The sequence below is a fragment of the Malus domestica genome, chromosome 06 (assembly GCF_042453785.1).
Source record: "Malus domestica chromosome 06, GDT2T_hap1".
NCBI lineage: Eukaryota > Viridiplantae > Streptophyta > Magnoliopsida > Rosales > Rosaceae > Malus > Malus domestica.
In genome coordinates, this window is record NC_091666.1 from 34,194,541 (window position 1) to 34,214,892 (window position 20,352).

The 20,352-nt window shown below is 37.8% G+C and overlaps 2 protein-coding genes and 1 long non-coding RNA gene across 3 annotated transcripts; all 3 read left to right on the plus strand.

The window, feature by feature from the left end:
- The first annotated feature begins 339 nt into the window (after window positions 1–339).
- On the plus strand, window positions 340–2,808 carry LOC103438062 (MYB-like transcription factor 4). The gene is made up of 4 exons (XM_029104108.2): window positions 340–424; window positions 696–841; window positions 1,134–1,263; window positions 1,898–2,808. The coding sequence occupies exons 2-4, from the start codon at window positions 712–714 to the stop codon at window positions 2,196–2,198; spliced, it is 561 nt and encodes a 186-aa protein (XP_028959941.1). The 5' UTR covers window positions 340–424; window positions 696–711; the 3' UTR covers window positions 2,199–2,808.
- Window positions 2,809–6,573: 3,765 nt separating this feature from the next.
- LOC103438061 (MYB-like transcription factor 4) lies at window positions 6,574–8,741 on the plus strand. Its single transcript, XM_008376602.4, has 3 exons — window positions 6,574–7,024; window positions 7,538–7,667; window positions 8,198–8,741. Exons 1-3 carry the CDS (start codon window positions 6,895–6,897, stop codon window positions 8,535–8,537), a joined length of 600 nt encoding a protein of 199 aa, XP_008374824.1. The 5' UTR covers window positions 6,574–6,894; the 3' UTR covers window positions 8,538–8,741.
- Window positions 8,742–17,600: 8,859 nt separating this feature from the next.
- Window positions 17,601–19,233, plus strand: LOC139196728 (uncharacterized). Its single transcript, XR_011581840.1, has 2 exons — window positions 17,601–17,839; window positions 19,028–19,233. It is a non-coding gene; the product is annotated as an uncharacterized lncRNA (long non-coding RNA).
- The last annotated feature ends 1,119 nt before the right edge of the window (window positions 19,234–20,352 follow it).

Sequence of the window (20,352 nt, forward strand, 5' to 3'; positions counted from 1 at the left end):
ATGAAAGCTCTTGACCCTTCCACAAGAAACATCACTTAATTACCTTACCAATATGTCAACCATAAAATTTCAATTATTTAATTAAAATTCGTAATTAATTACAAAAATAATACTTGGTAGATTAAATATGCAAAAAAAAAAACATTGAGCTTAATGGGACCATTTCCTGTCAAAGGAAATACTTCAAATTTCTGGCACAAAACTAGCACAAAGCTCCATCAAGATTTAATGGTGGCCAAGGAAAACTAGAGACTTTCGGGGCCTACCCACTTAAAAGGTAGGTTAGCTAGCAGGTGGAAAAGGTCAAAGGGTAAGTGGTGCACATTCTCACCTCACCAAACCATGCACATTCTTTCCATTCGCAGACACATAAAAACACACACACACACACACTTGGGTAAAAACAACCAGTCCATCTAAACTTGTAAGGTCCTCCAAACTCTCCCCTACCATGCACACGCACACACACAGAATGCTTTATATAATATTATACATCTTCATGTTTCCTTAGCTCTACTGCTATATTCATGGGGCCTCGGCATTAGATATCTCTCTCTCTATCTCTCTCTCTCTCTCTCTCTCTCTCTCTCTCTCTCTCATCAGGAAGACAGGAACTTTTCATAAATATATATATAATATCTAATATCTCCATCTCTCTCTTTGATTATATGTTGTTGTGGTTCTAAACTTGCCAGCTAGGGTTTCTGATCAATGAGGAAGCCTTGTTATGAGAAGTATGAGATAAACAAAGGAGCATGGTCTAAGCAAGAAGATCAGAAACTCATTGACTACATCCAGAAACATGGCGAAGGATGTTGGAATTCTCTTCCTCATGCTGCAGGTGGGTGTTTACTACAAATTTATCTTCCAGATTTCTTCGACTTTTACTACTTGATCGGTGTCTATAGCTAAAATATTTACTATTTTGCAACTTTAGCATCTATGATCTATATGAATATACATGATCATGATTAGGGAAGTAAGCGATCGATCCCCGATCATGATTGAGTAGATAAATAGCAAATAATATTGGGGAAAAAGGGGTGATATATATATAAATCGATGATATGTAGCTTTTCAAAGATCATGTATATGTTGAATAATATTATTGTTTAATGATGATTCATGACTAGGGTTGAGTCGGTGTGGTAAAAGTTGTCGACTGAGGTGGATAAACTATCTAAGGCCAGATCTTAAACGCGAAAGTATTCGAGAAGATGAAGAGGACCTCATCATCAGGCTTCATGCGCTCCTTGGGAATAGGTATACAAACTCAGTCCATATATATATAACCCCCTTTCCCTAAATTAATTTTTCAATAACACGATTGCCCAAACAACCTAACTAAAAAGAAAGTTTCAGGGTGATTTAATTGAGTTTGGAAACAATCATATATGTTTAACTTTCTTTCCAATACATATATAGCTATATAATTACAAATTTGGATATCCCTAATTTTTTTTTTTAACATAAGGATATCCCTAATTACAATAACCATATCTGTATATGTGTGTGTGTGTGTATACCTTAATTAGTTCGTACGTTAGAACCAAGAAAAACGATTGCCTTTAATTAGTATATAATTTAATTATACATATTAATTTTTAGAACCAAGAAAAACGATTGGCTTTAATTAGTTCGTACTTTAGGGTGTATACCTGGGTTGGTTAGTTTAGTGCTTCCCCTACACCAAAGTCAAAACTTCCTTCATGTTAGTTTAAATTATAATTATATTGACACCAACAATATCACCCTAAGTCAAATTCATACTTAAAGATGTTTTTTTTTAATTAATTAATTAATTTTTAACTAGAGAGAATTAATATAAAACCTAAACATATATTTGATATGAGGACTAATATATATATATGTATGATATATTCGTGAATTTACTTAGGTGGTCACTGATAGCCGGAAGACTGCCGGGAAGGACGGACAATGAGGTGAAGAATTACTGGAACACTCATATAAGGAAAAAGTTACTAAAGATGGGAAGTACTCTTGATCCCAAAAAACCCCATCACCACAATGATCCTCACTTGAGAAAAGGCACTACTGCTACTGTGCCACTACTGCAGCCTGATACCAGTTCACCAATATCATTTGCGTTATCGTCGTCAGATTCCATGAGTACTGGTGCTGAAATTCACAGCAACAAAAGCGGGTTGCCTGACCTGAATCTCGACCTCTCACTCTAATTGTTTGTGGAAGAGTGGCAGAAAAGTATATGATATATCTAGACTTAAACAAAAAAGTGTCATATAACTATAGTGTCTAGTTTAAGTATATACACCCCACCACCTCCAGGGCTTCTTTTAGACAATGGTGCTTGAGTACGTGGTTTGGCTTTAAATATGACTAGTCTGGTCGACTAGTATAAAGGTGTGTGCGTAATTAATTTGGACATAGCTAGTTATCACTGTGTGTATAATTGGAAATTTGGCATGCACATGACTGCTAAGATCCTAGTTGTATATGTGTATAGCTAGCTAGGTAGGTATGAGTTTGCCCAAATCTCTCTTTCTGCGCTGACTCTGTTGGAAAAGTTAGATATTATATATATATATATATATACACAATATCAGTTATAATATTTGAAACCCCTTGAAAGAGGTAAGGGTTCATCTCTTGTCGTACCTCCCCGTTTCAGTAATGAGAAATGCTTGATGTTGGAATTTGAAGGGGAAAAGTTTGTCCTATACTATATGTATGATGAAATGTATTTCGTTTTGATTACGAAATATATTGATTGAGATTTATATTGCGATAGTATATGCAACTGGTTTGGCAATATATATATCTTTTGTATCCTGTACTGTCCATGCATGCGTGGCTCACTCCTTAAGAAGTATGGTACATTAACCATTAGCTATTTCAGAATGAGAGAACTCAATTAGCTAAAGAATGTGACTATTAGTGTACGTAACACGTTCTTCCATGCTTTAACTATATAATCGCTCCCTATCACTTTTTAAGTTTTACTTTAATGGAGATCTCCTTGCCTAGACATGGTTTTTGGTCAAGAATCTGCTTTCGAAACAATGAAAAAGAAGAACAAGCTAGCAGCTGAAAGCTACAAACTTGAATAATGCGGTAAAAATCTAGTTTCCTTTACTTTTTATAATTGTTAAAAGAATGGGAGGGAAACACGACCACAACAGCGGATTCAATATTTTTTTTGTTGGGAGCAAGATGTGTATCATGTAGTCTAATATCACATCTTCTCTTCATGTCCAGCAAATTCAATTCCGGGTCACTTTTCCTTTTCTTTTGCCTTATCTCTCGACCTTCTCAGAGAACTTCTGTCAAACAGTTTGCCCTAGGACAACTGTAGTTACTACTAACCTTCCACAAACCTACAAAATTCATTTATATGTTTGTATATACATGTATTCGTTGGGAATATTAAGAAAGCTGTTTTTTTTTTTTTTTTTTTTTTTTTTTTTTTTTGTGCTTGTAAAAAACCGGCGCATGCACTGTATCAATTTCAGAAGAAAATGAACTAGTAAATACGACTATTGCTCGAAACGATATAACAATTTTCGTAGCTGTGAACTTTTGACTATACGTCGATTACTTGAAAATATTACCCAAACTAATCGGACACTCTGATCTCTTTTATATTATCGACAGCAAGTCCTGCAACGGAGGATTTTCTAGATGGTTTACATATATGAACATAAAGAATATTTGATCACCAATCTACCTTACCTCATGTTCATTCTAATGTTCAAAGAACGAACATGATGTAGCTTGATTCCAATTTCCAACCTTTTTCTTGATGCTGATTTCGACTTTTCACCTAAAAGTTGTACGCATATTTTGTTTCAAACCTTCTTGGATATGGCCTGCTTTAATAGTTCTACAAGATCAATCGTCTCTTACAAGATTGATTCTTGGATAGCTTGTTCTGGACTTCCCTAGAGTTGAGGTTGGGGCCTCCGCTGGCTTTGGAGGGAAAGCGCTACATTGTCCAAAGTTCAAAGCATACTATAAGACTCTTTGAAGAATTACAAAAGAGGTCATAGACTCTTAACCCATTTTTTTTGTTTTTACAGATCACCCACCCTTTGTCTGTGTAAAAAAAGAAGGATTAAGTACCTAGAACCCCCAACCATTTTAGTGTCATTCCAAATTGGTCTCAACCTTTTTAAACATTCCAAATAATAGTACCCAACCTATTAAAAATGTCACATTTGTTAAGCCCCAATTAAAAAATATCTGTTAAATTTACTAGGGCTTACTTTATCTCCAAAATCAATAGAATGTCATGAAAGCATAGCATCCACCAATTAATAGTCACCACCACCCCCATTAGGCCATCATCTCCAAACCCAAAAGAAAACCACCAACTTCATCCTACAAAGCAAGCCGCTAACATCGGGAGGAGGTCATGGAAGTTGCTGAAATTGTATGAATTGCCATAATAATGTGGCCACCACCATCTTCACCGCACATAAAGAATAATTGGAAGCTTTACGAGCCGGGAATCGGGGAATGAGGAAATCACATAACCAGAAACAAGCTCCTTGAAAACCCTCTCTAAATTCTTAACCCTCTTCTTTGTAAGGAAATTGCCCTCCTAATGTAATTTCAATTTGGGTCCATTTTTGATTCAATCTAATACTCGTTTGATCATTGGATTCCATATTATATAGTCTACATTTGAAGTTTAGATTTTGAGGCAACTAATATTAATGTGGACCATGATATACGTACCTACTTGGTAGGTTTTGAATATGATCTATGTTTAAAAATCAATTGGGGCTTAACGAATATGTCATTTTCAATAGATTGGATAATGGTTTGGAATGTTTAAAAATATTGAAACCAATTTGAAATGACACTAAAAGATTGTGAGGTTTTAGATACTTAATTCAAGAAAAAAATTGACGCTACAATACAATTGGGCTGAGGCCTAAGGGCACAATGGAAATAGCACAATTTCAAAATTTGTCTTTATGAGAGGCACACAACTTTCTTGAATGTGATAAATGACTAGACTGAGATAATTCAGTTTCTCAGATATCCCAAAACAAAGTAGTAAATTTCAATCCCTTTCGTTCATGCCTACTCTCTACCAACTCTACACTCTGGTAAATTATATATATTTGCAGTAACAAAAATGTTTTCCAATTTGCAATAACTATATATTCCTTTTAAACCCGTGCATGCATATGCAGTCTGAAGAAAAAAAAGGAAGAAAAAGAAGAAAGACCTGGGTATGCATGCAACAACATAATAAAGAAACTATGACTGTAAAGTTCGATGAATATAATATGATTTAGGGTTTGCCCATGCCTACTATTTGTATGCTTGAAAATTTTATCATTTTCTTTGGCCAGAATCTGAAATCCAGTTTTGCTTGGTATTCTAAACCTTTAAATGTCACTGATGAAATCTAAAGTTTGGGCATTTCCATGTATATTTACGTTGACCTTTCTTGAAAAGTTATTCATTTTCATTCGTTCTATAAATGGTGTCAAATGTTGGTACACTTGGGAATCGCAGCAGGAACACGTGTGTCCTATGAAAATTACCCGTAAAGATCACCAGCGTATCTACCATTCAACTCCCAGTGGACTATGAGACTTGTTGGCTAGACTCCCTCTTGAATCCAGCCTTTTGTTTTTGTGTTTTTATATTTTTATCATAATCCATCCCTTTGTTTCAGTAGGACCGACTTTTGAATGTACAACAAAAAATGGGCGAGGATTATTCTCTCTTCAGCTTCCTCGTTCAAAATCCATTTGTATACAGGCAGAGATTAAAAGAGACGGAGAATTCTCATCCACTAAAAATACTAATTATGTAGGCATCAAAGATGAAGTGACCAAGCAGAGACAGTTTGTGTTGATCTGTTTCATTAATAAAAAATGTTTAGGCCATGCATTATTAACTTTAAGTCCACACAGTACATTAGAAATTTCGAATTCATATTGTGTTTTTTTAGTATGATACTCAATCCTAAAGAAAATAAGAGAAACAAAAGACCATTCAAATTAATTATAAATTAAATGTAACCATGACAAGGAAAGTGTCAATTTTTCAATTGATGTAATTTATCTAAAATTTCATTGTATTATTAGGCATTCGATGACAATTTAGTTTAGTAGTATTTGGTCTCCACTTTGTTGAGATAATTGAGATTAAATATTGAAGAAATTGAGGTTTTATCATAAAATTTATTGACAATTAATATGGGGAGTAGCGCCCAATTACTTATAGGCCTATTTAAGGTCATTCTCTCATCAATTAATGTGGAATTCATCTCAACATGTTTCCTCACGTGTGGTGACTTTTTAACCAAAACATGTGAACAACACAGATGAGGTGATATGAAGCACGTGCGGCCACTGGATTTAACACTTAGGATAACTTGCTCTGGTACCATAAAGAAATTAATGTTTCACTATAAAATCAAGAGGCAATGTGGAAAGTATCCCAACTACTTTTAAGCACATGCAATGCAAGGTCCCTTCTCTCGTCATGAAATTCATCTCAAACAAATATCATGTAGTACCACAGTCGTTGAATATAAAAAATGCTTTGTTTTTATTTTTTTAGTTGAACAAACTAAGTATACGCAATATCATGGAGTCTCCAATATCATTTACACTCACTTTTTTATTAACATGAAGGCCTTTCGTCATTTGGAAATGTGTCAAAGACATAGTATTATCACATTTTGAAGTAGAACCAGACACCGTCACACACACCAAACCCTCGACAGATGAAGTGTAGTTAAATTTCACAACTGTAAGTCAAGCGAAGTCGGAAAACTCTGTTATATAGTTCTCTACCCCCCTTCACTTGGGCACCTTGAGTGATCTCTCTCTCTCTCTCTCTCTCTCTCTCTGCACATGCTGTAAGAACTTCAATATTACTACTGTAATGAGGAAACCTTGCTGTGAGAAGAGAAAGACGAACAAAGGAGCATGGTCGAAGCAAGAAGATGAGAAGCTCACTCAATATGTTGAAAAAAATGGCGAAGGAAGCTGGCGTTCCCTTCCACTAGCTGCAGGTATACATGCACTTCCTCTTGAACTTACAAAATTAACCCAATCAACCAAAAACATGTTCAAGCAGTGGATTGCTCCCGTGGATTGAGGTTCTTAGAGTTTTTGTTTTTACACCCCACTGCTTCTTCGATTTAACCATCTTCCTCTCTTAATGTAATTTAGAGTAGTAATATTGTTGGTAAGAAAGAAAAAAAAGCACTAACATGCACAAATTCACTCACATACACACACATACTCATGCAGTTCTCAATTAATTTAGAACTTATAATTTTTTGCTTGAAAAATATAATATATATATATTAAAAAAAATTAATGAAAATGAATTGAAAATTTTGAGTTTTAACGATAAGGACAAAATAAAGGGTAAAGTAAATAGTACCAGGATTGACTTTTTAGTGTAAAAATATAATTTTTCGTTAAAATAAACAGTAGCAGAAGTTTTTCGTTAAAGTTCCCTAAACTATTTTTGATTAATTTTAATTGTTGATCATATTTTGAAATTAATAATGGTACAGGCTTGCTTCGTTGTGGAAAGAGCTGTAGATTAAGATGGGTAAATTATCTAAGGCCAAACGTGAAACGTGGCAACTTTGGTGAAGATGAAGAGGACCTAATCATCAGGCTCCATGCACTTCTTGGAAATAGGTATACTGCACGTGCCATCTTTTATAAAATTATATTATACAATATGTTGACAACATTTGAGAAAATGAAGAAAAAAGGGAAAATTTTGAGTAAAAGATAACCATCTCTCTACCATAGACATGCAGTAGTAGTGTTTCTGAAAAATTCCCAGCAGCAAATGGAAAAAGGGAATGGGAATATTTTGATAGGGTGGAATATCAGGGGGCAAAATAATTTTCAAAAGGTCTCACTTTTTTTCATTGGAACCTTGTACATTTGCTAGAATCTGAATAAACTGCAACGATAACCTAATTGAAAATGTATGCTCCTTTCTACACACACACATACATATATATATGGAAATGTGTGTATAAATACGTTAAGTTGAATAGTTAAGGGATGTTGATTTGGTTTTCAGTTTTCAAAAAATCAAATAGTTATTTGAGGGTCCCTAAATATAGCCATATAGGTAGGTAGGTCTTCTTCATTCACTAATTAAAGTACCAATTGCTGGACTATATACTGATCATGTATTTATACTTGTCAAATAGGTGGTCGTTAATTGCTGGAAGATTGCCGGGACGAACTGACAATGAAGTGAAGAATTACTGGAACACTCATCTAAGGAGAAAACTAATACAAATGGGAGTTGACCCCAATAACCATCGCATAGGACACACACACAATATTGGCCTTACAAAACCATCATTTGGCTCCAGAAAAGTAAATTATCCCTCTAAACCTGTTAATTCCCAAGGGGATAAAGACTCTGATCACATTAAACCATTGTCAGATTCTACCAGTGGCCCGGAAAGCAACACAAGCTGCAGTGGTTTGCCTGACCTCAATCTTGATCTCACGATTGGCCCTCTAAGTTCATTCGGATACTGAATAGGTCTTAATTAGTTGAGTTTCTCTTTGGTCATAGTTCAAATCTTTAATAGCTAGAGATAATTTTTTTCATGCTAAATAGGACTAGCAAAAAAGCAGAATTAGTTAGTTCAATAGTTATGTAAATGGAGACTTGAGAGAGAAATTAAGAATGTGGTTAGCTGGACGCATTTTTTGCTATGCTGGCTCCAAGGTTTTGTCAAATCAATGTTTATTAGATTATGATTGAGTAACTTGTAGATATTTCGAAAAAGCTTACAGTTACACTCGCACTCCTAACTATTGTAAAAAACTAAAAATTTATTCAACTTTTAACTAATTGTAAAAAATTTGTAACTCGGTTAATTTTTATGCCGCTTTTATCAAAAGAATTAGTTCCTATAGTTAGGTGGAATGGTAAAATTCATCTACTTGCTGGTTGACTATTGTGGACGCCAGTATATCGGCCATGATACTGAACCATGTCTATATGCATCTACACATGCTTTAAGAATACAACAATCCATCACGACTTACAGATTATCTCAGGGGATACAACAGAGAATTTAGCAACTGTTCAAACTAAGCTAGCTAGGTTATTATTTTGTTTGTAATGCAAAGAGGTAAGGAAGGAATGAAACGAGAATTTTAAATTATTTATGGTGATACAAGAAACCAAGCCTTTACTCTTTTTACATAACTGACATCTGACACTTCAGGCAACAAGTAGATAAGGCAGAAGTTGCAGTTAATATTGTAGACCACAATATTACTAGCGAAAGACTTGCCAGCTGTCGAAAATCTAAGTTAATATTCTATATATCTAAATATTACAAGGTTGAGAAGGCCGGTGGATTGAGAAACATATATACATATAAAATTGCACAAAAAAATTACAAAAATTAATGTGTGCTTGACCGCTAGTAAATTTCTGGTGATCAGTAACTTACAACGTGAATATCCCCTAGCTGCCTTACATATAATATGAAGAAAACTAATAAAAAAGATTTCAAATCTCTACTTTTTAATTATAAATTATTTATTAATTTTATTTAATGATAAAGATAAAAGAATTATAAAAAAAAACATAAAAAGCTAAAAACATGCGCTGGGCGTACGTGAAGCAACCGCATGAGCAGCCATATTGCCACTCCGCGGGACAAACAGAAACTTCACCTCCTCTAGTTGAGGGGTTAAGAATAAATTACAGTCGAAAGTAGCATCCGTAGAAACCTCTCCATTGATCATCTTAACTAAGGATTGAGCATCAGACTCTATCTCAACCTTCGAGCATCCTTGTTCCCAGCAGAAAATCAGTGCAGCACGAACTGCAGCTGCTTCCACCACCGCAGCATTATTGAAAAAACAGCCTCCCGCCCTCCCGCCATCTTCAGTATACCTGCAAAGTTCCTCATAACCCATCCATAACCTCCCCGCATTGTCTTCGCACTCCAAGCCCCGTCTCAAATCACCTTCAACGTACCAAATAAAGGCCTCCTCCATCGCACCCTTACGCCAGCAAATTCATCCTCTAAAGCGGCCTGACCAATTGGTGTCAGCACCTTTTGGTAGGTTGAGCATCCCTATATTCCTGAAGGTGTTGTCTTAAAATCACCATGACCTCCACTGGGGTTTTCAAATAGAAAACTTCATTTTAATCCTTAAAAAAGATGAGTTTTAGATTATAACCATATGTAAGATTAAAATCTAATTTTAGTCCCTAGCACATTTAATCATATCATTTATTAGTTGTATTTTGATGTTTAATTTTATCTTTTTATTTTTATTTTAATGTATTAATTACATTTACATTTAATTTTTATTTCATTCATCATAATATATTTTAATGTCTACATTTAGGCAACTAAATTTTTTATAATATATATTCCGATAACAATTTTGTATGTTCTTCATTTAGGTACATTAATACATTTGAATATTTTGGTATATCTATCGGTACAAACATGTAGTTACATTGATTCAATATAATGCATTTCGTTACGTACACTTTGATACACATATTTGAGTATTGACTTTTAGGTACATTAATTCAATTATTATTTCGGTAAATACATTTAGGTATATACATTTTGGTATTGATATTTAGGTACATACATTTTCGGTATTGACATTTAGGTTCGTACATTTTGGTACATACATTTCGGTATTGACATTTAGGTACATTAATTCAATATAATACATTTCAGTGCATACATTTAGGTTCATTATAATATATTTCGGTACAATCATGTAGGTACAAATATTTTGGTACAAAAAAAATCAACAACAACAACAACAACAACAACAAAGCCTTTTCCCACTAAGTGGGGTCGGCTATATGAATCCTAGAACGCCATTGCGCTCGGTTTTGTGTCATGTCCTCCGTTAGATCCAAGTAATCAAGTCTTTTCTTAGGGTCTCTTCCAAAGTTTTCCTAGGTCTTCCTCTACCCCTTCGGCCCTGAACTTCTGTCCCGTAGTCACATTTTCGAACCGGAGCGTCAGTAGGCCTTCTTTGCAGATGTCCAAACCACCGGAACCGATTTTCTCTCATATTTCCTTCAATTTTGGCTACTCCTACTTTACCTTGGATATCCTCATTCCCAATCTTATCCTTTCTCGTGTGCCCATACATCCCACGAAGCATCCTCATCTCCGCTACACCCATTTTGTGTACGTGTTGATGCTTCACGGCCCAACATTCTGTGCCATACAACATCGTTGGCCTTATTGCCGTCCTATAAAATTTTCCCTTGAGCTTCAGTGGCCTACGACGATCACACAACACGCCGGATACACTCTTACACTTCATTCATCCAACTTGTATTCTATGGTTGAGATCTCCAGCTAATTCTCCGTTCTCTTGCAAGATAGATCCTAGGTAGCGAAAACGGTCACTTTTTGTGATCTTCGCTAGATTGCTCCGGTCATTAGTGTGGATAAGTATATAAATGGATAGAGATAGGAAAGCAAACACAAGATGTACGTGATTCACCCAGATTGGCTACGTCCACGGAATAGAGGAGTTCTCATTAATTGTGAAGGGTTTACACAAGTACATAGGTTCAAGCTCTCCTTTAGGGAGTACAAGTGAATGATTTAGTACAAATGACATTAGGAAATATTGTGGGAGAATGATCTCTTAACCACGAAACTTCTAAGTCCCGGAGTGTGGTATCGGCTTGACTTTCCTTATCTGTCTCATAGGTAGATGTGGAATCTTCTCTGGAAGTACTCTTCTTCCATCCAGGGGTGGTATCTGTAACTGGTGGAGATGCACAAGGTAATGTATCAATGTCACTTGAAGCTTACTTGTAGTTTCAGGCTTGGTCAAGCGCGATACAAACCATGTAGTAGGAGTCCCCCAAGTCGCCGAGCTAGGGGATCTGCTGAAAGAGGTAACAGACAAGGTAAGCAATCAGAGCTCCGGCTGATTGTTCACATTCTCCCTATCTTGCAGGCAGCATGAAGGATAAAGAGAAGAAAAATGAGAAGAGATGATATGGGATACTTTTGCTTTTGAAGAAGTAACTTTCCACAGGCTTATTCTTGAACTGGGCTGGAGGGTTTTCTGGTTTCCTCCAAAGTATAAGGCCGACTGAAGAATTTGAGGGTCAAAACAAGTCCATCAAATCTAGAGTACGTTCGACCCTGCTGATATGGGATACTTTTGCTTTTGACAGAGTAGTGGATGTATCGGCACGTGTGCTGTTACGCTTGTCTCCACATGCTTCCTTGTATCCTTCTCACTTGCCCTATCTGTTCCTCAGGCAGATGCGGTATCTTCCTTGGAAGCATAAGATGTTGAAGATGAGTACTCGAGAGCAATGCCAGGGTAAGGGGTTCCAGGCAGTCAGTTCCTGGCTGGAAGCTTGATTCCAAGTGCTGACTGATTGCTCTCTTTCTCCTTGTCTTGCAGGTAAGAACAAGGCCAAAGGAAAAGACAGGGAAAAAGCATGATATGGGATACTCTTGCTTTTAACCCTGATGATATGAGATATTCTTGCTCTAGTATAGCTTGTTTACAGAGGTATTATCGGGGGGAAAGAAAGCTGAATATTTCGAAAGGCTTCGTTGGGAGAGCCCTCTCAGATAAGAGGAAGGGTTGAGCATTTTTGCAGGTCTGCCTGTCCGTTGGGGATGGAGGTCGACATATATAGAAGTCTCCCTAACATCAAGTAATAATGCTATTCCTTTACCCTGCTTGGTCATAGCACGGTAGTGGGAGCTGCCAGCTTCACAAGTTTTAACTCTATCAGAGCACTTTGAAAAAGTGGTCTGTGGTATCTGGAAAGCTGATGTTGCGTGTGAAGATTACAGACAAACTTTATCCAAGGAGATCCGGCTCTTGAAGTTGGGAAAGTGGTGCCTCTTCGGTTTTCGAACAAGCAATCCTGTCGGGGATCTGGCTCTCGAGATTCGGAGAACGATGCCTCTTCGATTTTTGAGAAAGCAATCATGCTGGGGGTCTGGCTCTCGAGATTCGGAGAACGGTGTCTTCGATTTTTGAGAAAGTGATCATGTTGGGAGTTGGGAGTGTTTTCTCGAATATGAGTAAAGGTTGGGCATGTTTGCTAGTCTACCTTGCCACGAAGCACAGAGGTTGACACACAGGGACTTTCCAATTATCCAGCAGTGGTACTGTTCCTTTACCCTCTCTTCGATTTTTGAGAAAGTAATCATGTTAGGAGTCTGGCTCTCGAGATTCGGAGGGCGGTGCCTCTTCGATTTTGGAGCAAGCAATCTTGTTGGGGGTGTTTTCTCGAATGTGAGTAAAGGTTGGGCATGTTTGCTAGTCTACCTTGCCACGAAGCACAGAGGATGACACACAGGGACTTTCAAATTATCCAGCAGTGGTACTGTTCCTTTACCCTCTCTTCGATTTTTGAGAAAGTAATCATGTTGGGAGTCTGGCTCTCGAGATTCGGAGGGCGATGCCTCTTCGATTTTGGGGCAAGCAATCTTGTTGGGAGTGTTTTCTCGAATGTGAGTAAAGGTTGGGCATGTTTGCTAGTCTACCTTGCCATGAAGCACAGAGGTTGACACACCGGGACTTTCCAATTATCCAACAGTGGTACTGTTCCTTTACCCTTGTGGGTAATAATATGGTAGCTAGGCCGTCAAAATTTATGTGTCTAAACTTTGTTAGTGTTGTTTCTTTGCTATTCTTTTACCCTTCTTGGTCAGAGCGATGTAGTGAGAGTTGCAAGCTTCACGTGTCTCGACTTTGTCAGAGAACTTTGGCAAAGTTATATGTGGTACCCATGAGCTACTGTTGCGTGTGGGAAGTGGGTGATTGAACAGTACGATTCATGTGCTTTCTACTTCGCCAGAAATCTTCGGCAGAATGCCCATAATTTCCGCAAAGCTGAGTGTGCGTGTGACAGGTGCTGACAAGGCTGGAAAAGTAGTCTCAACTTTGTCAGAGAACTTTGGCAAAGTTATATGTGGTACCCATGAGCTACTGTTGCGTGTGGGAAGTGGGTGATTGAACAATACGATTCATGTGCTTTCTACTTCGCCAGAAATCTTCGACAGAATGCCCATAATTTCCGCAAAGCTGAGTGTGCGTGTGACAGGTGCTGACAAGGCTGGAAAAGTAGGTGCCTCTTCGATTTCTGAGATTGATCCTCGTGGTCTCTGAGCAGCCCAGCTTTTGAGAAAGCAAACCTCTTCGATTTCTGAGATCGGCCCTCGTGGTCTCTGAGCAGCCCAGCTTTTGAGAAAGCAAACCTCTTCGATTTCTGAGATCGGCCCTCGTGGTCTCTGAGCAGCCCAGCTTTTGAGAAAGCAAACCTCTTCGATTTCTGAGATCGGCCTTCGTGGTCTTTGAGCAGCCCAGCTTTTGAGAAAGCAAACGCCTCTTCGATTTCTGAGATCGACCCTCGTGGTCTCTGAGCAGCCCAGCTTTTGAGAAAGCAAACGCCTCTTCGATTTCTGAAGCTTCGTCGAGTGCAGATTTTTATAGAGGCTGACATTAAGTTCCAAAGCACACTTGAATATCCACCAGTAGAAGCTCCATTCTTGCACTTCTAAGATCTTGATTTGTCCGACCTCTTCTCTTTTCTACACCTTTGAAAATGTCTGGCCCCTCCGACCGTCGTTTTGACTTGAACCTTGTTGAAGAGGCAGCCCCGCCTTCTCCAGACAACATATGGCGCCCATCCTTCGTCTCCCCTACTGGTCCTCTTACCGTTGGGGATTCCGTGATGAAGAATGATATGACCGCTGCGGTAGTGGCCAGGAACCTTCTCACTCCCAAAGATAACAGACTACTTTCCAAACGGTCTGATGAGTTGGCTGTTAAGGATTCTCTGGCTCTTAGTGTTCAGTGTGCAGGTTCTGTGTCTAATATGGCCCAACGCCTATTTGCTCGAACCCGCCAAGTTGAATCATTGGCGGCTGAAGTGATGAGTCTCAAACAGGAGATTAGAGGGCTCAAGCATGAGAATAAACAGTTGCACCGGCTCGCACATGACTATGCTACAAACATGAAGAGGAAGCTTGACCAGATGAAGGAATCTGATGGTCAGGTTTTACTTGATCATCAGAGATTTGTGGGTTTGTTCCAAAGGCATTTATTGCCTTCGTCTTCTGGGGCTGTACCGCGTAATGAAGCTCCAAATGATCAACCTCTGATGCCTCATCCTTCTAGGGTTCTGTCCAGTACTGAGGCTCCGAATGATCCCCCTCCGGTGCCTTCTCTTTCTGGGGCTCTACCGACTGCCGAGACTTCTCCTAAGCAACCTTTGTGAAGGCTCCCTCTTGTTTGTTTATTTTGACTCAAGTATATGTACATATTTGTAATTTATCGGGGATATCAATAAATAAGCTTTCCTTCATTTCAACGTATTGTGTTAAATCACCAAAGCCTTTTTCGCTAAGTTCTTTGAATTTTCTTTTGTTGAAGCTTGTATGTTGGAGCTTTGTGAGTGGAGCATGTAGGTTGAGGTAGTGTTCCCTTAATTTCCCAAGCGAGGACAACTTCTCGGTTGGAGACTTGGAAAATCCAAGTCACTGAGTGGGATCGGCTATATGAATCTTAGAACGCCATTGTGTTCTGTCCTGTGTCATGTCCTCCGTTAGATCCAAGTACTCTAAGTCTTTTCTTAGGGTCTCTCTCAAAGTTTTCCTGGGTCTTCCTCTACCCCTTCGGCCCTGAACCTCTGTCCCATAGTCGCATCTTCTAATCGGAGCGTCAGTAGGCCTTCTTTGCACATGTCCAAACCACCGTAACCGATTTTCTCTCATCTTTCCTTCAATTTCGGCTACTCCTACTTTACCCCGGATATCCTCATTCCTAATCTTATCCTTTCTCGTGTGCCCACACATCCAACGAAGCATCCTCATCTCCGCTACACCCATTTTGTGTACGTGTTGATGCTTCACCGCCCAACATTCTGTGCCATACAGCATCGCCGGCCTTATTGCCGTCCTATAAAATTTTCCCTTGAGCTTCAGTGGCATACGGCGGTCACACAACACGCCGGATGCACTCTTCCACTTCATCCATCCAGCTTGTATTCTATGGTTGAGATCTCCATCTAATTCTCCGTTCTTTTGCAAGATAGATCCTAGGTAACGAAAACGGTCGCTCTTTGGTACAAAAAAAATCAATTTTATATATTTTGGCACAATCATTTCTATACACTTATGTATCTATATATTTTTGTATCACAATTTTTTTTAATATTTTCTCATTTACGTTCATTTCTAATTAAAAATAAATAAATATGTGCATATTAATCAAATTAAAATTTAATATGGAGAGATTAAATAAAAATACACATTAAATAAGAAAATTTGAATGTAAATTTTGATAAAAGCACACTCAAGGGATTAAATTGAATATTTAATCTAGCATCAAGTTTTTTTTTAAATTTTAATCTTTTGCAATAACTAATGTTCAAAAACCCCTTTTTCAAATCTCCTTTGAAGACAGCAGCCCTTCTACTTCTACAAATTCTCCATAGGACAAAAACCACTTCTTGAAATATATCCTCACTTCTCTCCTCATCTTTGAACCTTTCATACATCTTGTTCCACCCATCACGAAAGTCAGACCCCCCAAATTAACGCCATGGAATCAAGCTGGAGAGGGCAGCAAAACCAAAGAACTCGACTAAATTCACACCTGAAAAATAAGTGATCCTCCTTTTCATCATCATGCCCCACTCATACCACAAGAGGTCACCACTTGCATGCGCCGTCGGGCAAGATTCCTTCGCATGCGACGTCGGGTAATAAAAAAATAATGTTGCTGACATTTGCACCATCTTTCTAATAAAAATGTGATTTACATGTGTTGATTAATCTTACCTTTATCAGAAAGATAATACAAATAAGATACAAAAAAATGTGATAAATGTAGAACTATACTAGCCAATAATATCGTAGTTAGCTAACTACGAAAAGTACAAGATAGGTAGATCACGTGCGGTTGAAGTTTTGGGAATTGGATCCTCGCCGGATCTAGTTGCTAGGGATCCTAGGGATCAACCCACGTGGACCGTTGATCAAAAATCGTGCGGTCACAATTAAATGTTTTAAAAGTAAAACAGTCTCGTTTTACGTGAAAAATATAAAAAAGAAAAAAATTATGACCGCACGATTTTTAATCAACGGTCCACATGGGTTGATCCCTAGGATCCCCATGAATTAGATCCGGCGAGGATCCAATTCCGAAGTTTTGTGGAGTATTGATGGTTTTGAAGTACTATATATATATATATATATATATATATATATATATATATAATTAAGTGTATTTTCATATTAATGGATTTATGAAATTACCATTTTGCCTTTAAGTTGACTTTGTTTGACCATTTCGTTCTTAATTTTATTAAATTATTCTTATCGTACTTATCGCCACGAACGCGTAGGCGCGAATGGATTCAGATTTGGATTTATAACGAAGATTCAGATATTTTGTGTTTCGTCCTGTACGTTCTTAAATTACGAACCAAGGGGGACCCACATGGAAATTTTGTCCCCTTATCCCCTCACCCTACCAGATTCTCCCTTTCCCTTTTGGGATTTTTCCTATCCCTTTTTATTATTTTTATAACACTTTCTCCTCTTCTCCCTTCTCTTCTCCGAGTTCACTATCTCTCTCTCTCACCAATCCCTTTTCCCTCTTCCCGATCTACAAACATCCAAATCGAGACAAATGATGACGGCACCACCACGCCTACCGTGTTAGGTCTCTCTCTCTCTCTTATCCTCTGTGAAGCACAGAGAACCCAGGAAGCTTATCCGGCAAGTCCTGTGGATTTCGAGCCAAACTCTAGCCAGCTCTGGTCGCCACACTGCGTGTTTTAGGTATGAATCTCTTCATCTCATCCTAAACTTCAATTTGGTAGTTAGATTGGGGTTGAGTAATGGAGTCGATCAGAGCTCGGGAAACTCCAATCTTCTCCCTTGTTGAAATCGAGTCATACCTGACCCAAGGTCCTAAGACCCATATCGAAACCTAACCCAAACCCAAAGCCTTGGGTAGGGCTACCAGGGCCAAACCCTTTAACCCAAAACCCTTGGCCCAACCCAGCTAAATCGGCCTAATCCCAGAACCTAGGCCGCGCGTAGGCACGCGTGGGTGCCCACCTGTGCCAGCTTGTGGAGCACATGCGCCTCCACCAGAGGCACTGTGCTCCATCGTTCACAGTGGCGCCGACGACTTTTTGGCCAACTTTCCGGCGACTTATCTCGGCGCATGGCCGCCACCTTGCGGCGGCGCATGGGGGTACCCGAGGTCCCCCTTATGTTTTTCGACTTCCTAAATCAATTTATGACGTTCATTTTTCAAAATTCAATCGTTATGGTAGAGTTTTATTATGTGCTTAGGTGCGTTTATTAACGGCATTTTCGTCCTCTTTAATTCGCACGGCTCTTCAACGACGGAGTATCCATGAATGGACCCCTTCTAAAATGCATGATTTTACTATTAGAAATGCATACATGAGAAGCATGATTTAATGGTTACGTTTTATGAAACGTTTATGAATAAATTGGTTTCACGCTTTATGAATTATCATGCTTTATCAACTTTACGTTCTTCGTAGTATATATGATTAATGACTATACACTATGAACATGATTTAAGATATGATGGTTGAGCTACTGAGCTCCATTGAGATATATATACTTATATTTTGGAAATATTATGTTCAATGATTTTTGTGCTTATCTAGTGGTCACTATATGCATTCGGGTGGGTGCTGTAGGAGTTTACGGGCGATTGATACTTATATATGTCTTCGGGTAGGTGTTGTAGGAGCTACAGGTGAATAAATTGTTCTAAATGAAGAGTTCTATATGCCTTCGGGCGATACTGATACCATTATTTAGCACACTTATTATGATATCTGTTTTATGAAAGGTTTTATGGCATGTTAGGTTTTTTGGAAAACCTATTACATAAACTTTGGGGGTTAGTACGTTGATGAATAACTGTTTTAGTATTACATATATCAACTTGGTCCACTCATATTTTGTTTTATGCCCCCTCAGGTTATTGGAATGATGCATACGATCCAAGCTACGAGGCATTCCTTTACTAGTGATATCGTGCCATCCCCTCTGCTTTTGACATCACTTGTAATAGCACTTTCTGTCACACCTTCCACTTGTATTCTGAATTAGATATATGCTCTGAACATGTCATGCATTATCACTATCATTTTATTGACGAATGAATATTATATTATTTTTGGTAAGTTTTGTATTAGAATATTACATTATGTAGTTCACGCGAAATTTATATTCATGTTTCACATGTTCTCGGCATATGCATTCACAAAATGGCTTGCGTCACCCTCAGGTGTTGGGCAGCACATGGTCATCCCGTTGTCCCTTGGACATCGGGATTGGGGCATGTCATAAAGGACGGAAGCTCATATATAGAATTTACACACATTTGGTAGACATACTACATGTCCAAGTTTAAAATTGCTAGCTAAGATAGGGATTCTTGTCAAATTTTGTCCATTACTATATTAATTGGTGGGTTGTTATCACAAATAGTCCCTAAGATTGATCAAACTCATCATTTTGGTCCCTGACTTTCAATACCACACATCAATTTAATCATTCCATTAAAGTTTTGTCAACATTTTTTGTCTCACTAATCCAATCATATGGCGCTGCATAGATTAACTATAAGAAAGTTTTTTTTTTAATTTAAAGCTAAAAGTAAAATAAGAAACTAAAAACCAAAACTAAAAGAAGAAAAAAAGTCATCGTCGTCTTCATTAGGGATGCTCAAAAGGAAAAGGAAGACATCATGACACCACTAAAGTACTTGGCCTCTGAACTCACTCCTCAATCTCTCCAGTTGGTTATAATTCTAAATACTATCAAATTTGAATTGAATTTAGATTAATTTTTTTTCCAATTAGGGTTGTGGGATGCGAGAAAAATGCCAGTGCAGAATCTCTTCTTTTGGTTCACTCTTAAAAAAATAGTTTCTTATAGTTAATCCATATTGAGTCATATAATTGGATTAGTGGGACCACATTAATGGAGGGAATAAATTGATACGTGGTAGTGAAAGTTAGGGACCAAATTTATCGATTTTTGAAACTAAAGGATCAAAATGAGGAGTTGGATCAATGTCAATGACTAGTTGCGATAAAAACTCTTATTTTGTGTAATCCATGTGTCACCATTTGATTGGATTTGTGGGTCTCACATACAAACTAACAAAATAGTTAACAGAATCTTAATGGAATGACCAAATTGATGTGAGGCATTGAATTTCAGGGACGATATTGATGGATTTTGAAAATGAGAGACCAAAATGATGAGTTTAGTCAATCTCAGGGACCATTTGTGAT

Bases quoted from the DNA above. Each gene is read 5' to 3' on its own strand.
- LOC103438062 (XM_029104108.2), top strand. From the start codon at position 712: ATGAGGAAGCCTTGTTATGAGAAGTATGAGATAAACAAAGGAGCATGG. The intron at 842-1,133 runs GTGGGTGTTTAC...ATTCATGACTAG, and splicing joins TTCTCTTCCTCATGCTGCAG to GGTTGAGTCGGTGTGGTAAA. The intron at 1,264-1,897 runs GTATACAAACTC...GAATTTACTTAG, and splicing joins CATGCGCTCCTTGGGAATAG to GTGGTCACTGATAGCCGGAA.
- LOC103438061 (XM_008376602.4), top strand. From the start codon at position 6,895: ATGAGGAAACCTTGCTGTGAGAAGAGAAAGACGAACAAAGGAGCATGG. The intron at 7,025-7,537 runs GTATACATGCAC...ATAATGGTACAG, and splicing joins TTCCCTTCCACTAGCTGCAG to GCTTGCTTCGTTGTGGAAAG. The intron at 7,668-8,197 runs GTATACTGCACG...CTTGTCAAATAG, and splicing joins CATGCACTTCTTGGAAATAG to GTGGTCGTTAATTGCTGGAA.